The following is a 5,775-nucleotide window of genomic DNA, read 5'->3' on the forward strand; positions in this document are numbered from 1 at the left end:
CTGTATTGTTTGAATGTGATGTGTGATATGCCTGATTAAATAATTTATTATGATTTCATAGTCATAATTGTGAGATGAAAAATCGAAATTATGACAATAAATCAAAATTATGACAGTCGAAATTATGACGTAAAAAGTCATAATTATGACATAAAAGTCGAAATTGTGACCAATTCATAAGTTCAACTTTTTAATCTCATTAAATGACTTTGTATGTCGAGAAATTTCGACTTATAATTGACATAATAAATCGCAATTATGACAGTCGAAATTATGACGTGAAAAAAAGTCATAAATATGACATAAAAAGTCGAAATTTTGACAAATTCAAAAGTTCGACTTTTTAATCTCATTATTATGACTTTGTATGTCGAGAAATGTTGACTTTTTATGTCATAATTACCGAAGCAAGTTTTGTTTTTTTTGTTTTTGTTTTTGGCGGAAACGGCCTTCCATATTGTTCAGATCAGGGTGATAATCAGGATTAATTTCACCTGAGTATTTAACGCTGACAGGACGCCTTCGTGTCGAGTTTCTCCCTCAAGATGATCCGCTTCACATTCACATGATTTCGCTTCAATCTGAATCAACTGAACAGCGTTCGAGACTCGCGATGGAAGGTGAGTTCAAACCGGTTCAACCGTTTCGCAGACTCACGGAACTACACAGCACGATGGGGAAAAACTACAACTCCCAGAATGCACCTTCACACACAAACACAAATGGCGGTTGAAGATGTTGTTTCGGGGTGCTTCAGTCGCTGCTGTTCGCGGTTTAAACTGGTTTGTGTTCGGAGGTCAGCAGCTTTTATAGCAACTACAGCGAAATATACCGTTAATATCTGACTGCAGCCGCTGGACTTCATTTCAGCAGTGGCTATTTTTGAATCACAGATTTATTCATGAATAAAAGGATAAAAATATGATTCACCACACTGCTGAAATGTGAGATCACATCTAGGTGCACTGACAAAGGGAGGGTAGTTAATGTAGTAAATCTAGAAACATGTTTTTGCTATATAATTTAATAATGACAACTGATTTAAATAAAATACTACACATTATCCTGTGACGTTATTACGCCTTACGTCACGCAGCTGTACCCACCACTCAGAACGATTCCCGCTGCGGGGTCGTTCAAATGATGCGCGCGAGATTTTGGCGCGCTCATATCCACATTATACACTCACTTTTACCGCGAACAGCTCGTGCTCGTCAGTAAAATGCCCTGCTCTGAAGTTACAGAAGCGGTTTCGCCGCAGAAGAGAAGCAAGAGTGATGCAGTGAACGGACACGAAGAGAAAAAAGTGCTAAAATTCGCCAAACTGACAGAACACGCCACGACACCGAGCCGAGGATCGAACCGAGCCGCGGGATTCGACCTCTACAGGTGATTCTGCAAGCGTTTACATTAATGCACTGGTTTTCTCTGCAGCTGGTTTTATCGTAACAATGTGGTTTAAAATCTTTCGACCTGCAGAAAGCACTTGGATTTGCAGCAGTAACTGCTGATTTAATGCCTGTGGTGATGTGATTTGGACACGCGTGTGTGCGTGTGTGTGTGTGTGTGTGTGTGTGTGTGTTTCAGTGCATATGACTACAGCATCGGGCCGATGGAAAAAGCTCTGATCAAGACTGACATCCAGATCGCGGTTCCACACGGATATTACGGCAGAGTAGGTGAGCGAGAGTCACGTGTATTACATGCTAAATCATAATTATGAGGAAAGCTTCGAAATTATGAGGTAAAAGTTAAAACTATGACACAAGTCATAATTATGAGATTAAAAAAAATCTAAATTGTGGTTTATAAATTCATAATTATAACATGCTAAGTCATAATTATAAGGAAAAAGTACAAATTACAATTCTGATGTTAAATGAGTTATGAAAGTTGAAATTATAGTTGAAAGAGTACTAATTATGACGTAAAAAGTCAGTTATGACAAATTCATAAGTTTGACTTTTCAATCTTATAATAATGACTTAGTATGTAATTTGAGTTTTTGCAAATTTCGACTTGACTCGCAGTTTCAACTTTTTCCTCTTAATTATGACTTATGTCATAATTGACAGTTTTAACTTTTTATCTCAATTTCGACTGTGATAATCTCAATTATGAGATTTAAAAAGTCGAAATTGTGACATTACTAAAAAGTCATGAGTAAAATGTTGAAATGGAGATAGTTAAGATTGACATAATTATGAGATTGAAATTATGAACTTTTGTCAAAATTATAAGATTAAAAAGCTGAAATTGACAATCAAAATGTCAATTTTTAGCAAACCACAACCATCCAATCAGTTCCCCACAGACAAAATCAAGCCCCGCCCTACATTTGTTCTTGTTTGGGAAGCGTTTCACTCGGATATACGGCACAATAGAGAAGAAAAGACTTACTGCATTATTACGTGCTTAATCATGAGGAAAACTTCGAAATTATGAGGTAAAAGTTGAAACTATGACATAAGTCATAGTTATAACCCGCTAAATCATAATAACGAGGAAAAAGTAAAATTGAACTTGTTAAAAAAAACGTACAATTATGACGTTTAAAAAAAAAAAAAGAGTGATGACAGTTGAAGTTATGAACTTGTGTCATAATTTTGATTGTCAATTTCAACTTTTTATTTCAATTTTGACACTTCATAATGTCAATTTTTAGCAAATCACTACCATCCAATCAATTCCCCACAGACAAAATCAAGCCCCGCCCTACATTTGTTCTTGTTTGGGAAGCCTTCAATCGGATATACGGCACAATAGAGAAGAAAAGACCAGCGTAACTTCCCTTTCATGCCGACTTTAACGCTCTGTTTTGTGTTGCAGCTCCTCGCTCAGGTCTCGCCGTGAAGCACTTCATCGATGTGGGCGGTACGTCACTCCTTCACTGTTGACGTCCGAATGTGATGCGTGTTTTATTGTGATTTTTCACGTGTTTAATGTCCCCACAGCTGGTGTGGTTGATGAGGACTACAGAGGGAATCTGGGAGTCGTGCTGTTCAACTTCAACAAAGAGCCATTTGAAGGTGAGAGAGACCTCTGAGGAATAATGAATATCATTTACATCATCTATAATTATTATTATCCAACATGTTTCCTTCTGCAGTGAAGAAAGGAGACCGTATCGCTCAGCTGATCTGTGAGAGGATCTGTTACCCGGAGCTGCAGGAGTTACAGGTAAACCTAATAAACCGTCACTTTGATAAGAGCATCTGCAGTTAAACTGTATTTCCATCATGTTTTCCTCATTTCAGACGCTGGATGAGACCGAGAGAGGAGCAGGCGGCTTCGGCTCCACCGGCACCAACTGAAACTCGCTTAACTGTAACAATAGTGAAATCAGCTTTTCTCTGGGTAAAATGTGCATGTAGATTCTGAAGGCATTTTATTTGTTTATATAAATTTATGATTTATATTTCACAGTGTTGACAATATAGGTAACAGACTACAGAAAGTGACCATCATTTTTTCTACATTATTGAATTAATTAAAATGAATTAAATCACTATTAATTGAAGGATCCACTGGAACATTTGTGACTGTTTTACAAGTGTGTGTGTGTGTGTGTGTGTGTGTGTGCGCGCGCGCATTTATAAAGCAATGGTTTTATCTTTTAACTTTCTTGATTTAGTATATTTTACACTATTTTAACACTTTACAATTTGTTAATTTAGTAAACATGAACTAACAATGAACAAGATGTTAGTAGTTAATGCACTGAATTAATATGAACATTTTTATTAACACTAACAGATTAATTGCTGTAAAAAAAATGTATTGCTCATTGTTAGTTAATCCATTAATGTTAACAAATGAGAGCTTATGGCAGGGTTTTTGTCTTTTAAACACTGCACTGATTTGTGAATGTCGCTCAGGAGCCACTGGGTGGCGCTACAGGGCAGTTTATAAAAACATGCGCAGCCATAATGGACAAAGGCTGTGTCCCAAATGGCTCTCGCAATCTTCCATCGACTCCACACTATTGTGATGTAATGCTGCTTTGAAGTCTGCTGCGGGGCTCGCTTCAGTGCGCATATCGGCTCACGAGCACCCTTCTGAAACCTAAAAATGGCAAATGGGGTGTCCAGTCCTGTCCTGGAGGGTCACTGTCCTGCAGAGTTCAGCTCCAACCCCAATTAAACACCTGAACAGCTGATCAAGGTCTTACTAGGCATATTAGAATCTTCCAGGCAACTCTGCTGGACAGTTTAAACACCCCTACCCTAGTCCCGTAGACTTAACAGACACATACGTGGCGGCCATTTTAAGTTCATAAGACCGCAAGTGCACATGAAGTGTGCCATTTGGGACGGAGCCAAAACCAGACAGCTTTGAACTCAAGTACAGGAATCTAGACAATATAAGAGTTTTCATTTGTTTTGATCACGACATCATTCACAGGCTTTATCACTGCATCTAACATGAGGAGAACTGATGTGTCTAAACCTTTGATTGCTGTTGTAAATCAGTGACTTAGTAGATTTGAAATGATGAAAACAACAAAACTCTTCATCATCCACAGATTCTTCTGTACTGCAGGTTTAGATTTTGTGATTTTTGTTAAGATCAGATAAACTGCTCATCTTTACCCTTACAAAAAATTGTATACTACACTCTAAAACAACCCAAGTTTGGTTGAAAATGGACAAACCCAGCGTTTGGGTTAAATGTTTGATCAATATGCTGAGCAGTTTTATTTAACTCAACTATTGTTTAAAAATTACAGTATTGCTTGCTTAAAATGAACCCAAAGTATGTTGGAAACTTTTTTTTTTTATTGTTTAATAAATGAACATTTATTAATGTTTAATTAAATTGCTTATTAATAAATGTTCACCTTTTGATTATTATTGTTTCTAGTAATTATGTGTCTGATTTTTAATTTCCAACATATTTTGGGTTCATTTTAAGTCAGCCATATAGTAATTTTTAAACAATAGTTGAGTTAAATAAAACTACCCAGCGGGTTGATCAAACATTTAACCCAACCGCTGGGTTAAAAAACAACCCAATCACAGTGGGTTTGTCCATTTCTAACCCAACTTGGGTTATTTTTAGCCCATTTTTTTTAGAATGTATAGTACTGAAATACACCATTGTGCTGAATGAACCATATTCATGGAAATTACATTGGACCCAAAATACATTAACTCTCTAAAACCTACTATTTGATATGCAGATTTCTGAGGCCTCTATGAACAAAATGCTGCTGATAAACCTGTCACTCAATCTCCTACAGTCCTTCTGTCGTCTGATTGATAGTTTAGACTTTTTATCAAGTAAAAGTCTTTTAGTAATTGTACAAACGTCCTTCAGTTCGTGTCTTTCTGCTGTGAAATCTGCACTGATTTATATCAAGTAACCTTGATATTGTTAGTAATATTTCAACTGGACTGAAGCAGGTTTACTTGATTATCCAAACATATTTTAGAAAAATTCATGAGTATCAAATATGATCATCAGGCTTTTGAGGAAGGTTTATTTGTTCATCTGTCAATCGTATTGCATTGCATTTTATGTTTTAAAACTACAGAGCTTTGATCATAAAACTAAGCATATTAATATCGCCTTACTAAGACATTATTATTGAATTATTGGCAAATATTGATATTTATATGCATTTTATGTCAGTATCTGCTGTACTGTTATAAAGATCTCATGATTTACATTACAAGCATTGGAATTTCATCACTTTTTGTCCAAATAAATATCAGGGTCAATGACGTGACGGTTCAAAGGCCTTAATAATAATAAAAAACAAAGATATGACAT

General features: G+C 36.2%; 1 protein-coding gene across 5 annotated transcripts; it reads left to right on the plus strand.

Moving 5' to 3' along the window:
* Window positions 1–453: 453 nt before the first annotated feature.
* Window positions 454–3,523, plus strand: dut (deoxyuridine triphosphatase). Of its 5 annotated transcripts, none has more exons than XM_051870159.1 (7): window positions 454–620; window positions 1,239–1,389; window positions 1,588–1,679; window positions 2,830–2,874; window positions 2,955–3,029; window positions 3,110–3,180; window positions 3,258–3,523. In XM_051870159.1, exons 1-7 carry the CDS (start codon window positions 566–568, stop codon window positions 3,312–3,314), a joined length of 546 nt encoding a protein of 181 aa, XP_051726119.1. In that variant the 5' UTR covers window positions 454–565; the 3' UTR covers window positions 3,315–3,523. The 5 variants fall into 5 exon arrangements, with proteins under 5 accessions (XP_051726119.1, XP_051726122.1, XP_051726118.1 ...); XM_051870162.1 differs by having other exon boundaries at window positions 475–620; window positions 1,245–1,389; XM_051870158.1 differs by lacking the exon at window positions 454–620 and adding an exon at window positions 642–796.
* The last annotated feature ends 2,252 nt before the right edge of the window (window positions 3,524–5,775 follow it).

Source organism: Ctenopharyngodon idella, chromosome 18 (genome assembly GCF_019924925.1).
Source record: "Ctenopharyngodon idella isolate HZGC_01 chromosome 18, HZGC01, whole genome shotgun sequence".
Lineage (NCBI taxonomy): Eukaryota > Metazoa > Chordata > Actinopteri > Cypriniformes > Xenocyprididae > Ctenopharyngodon > Ctenopharyngodon idella.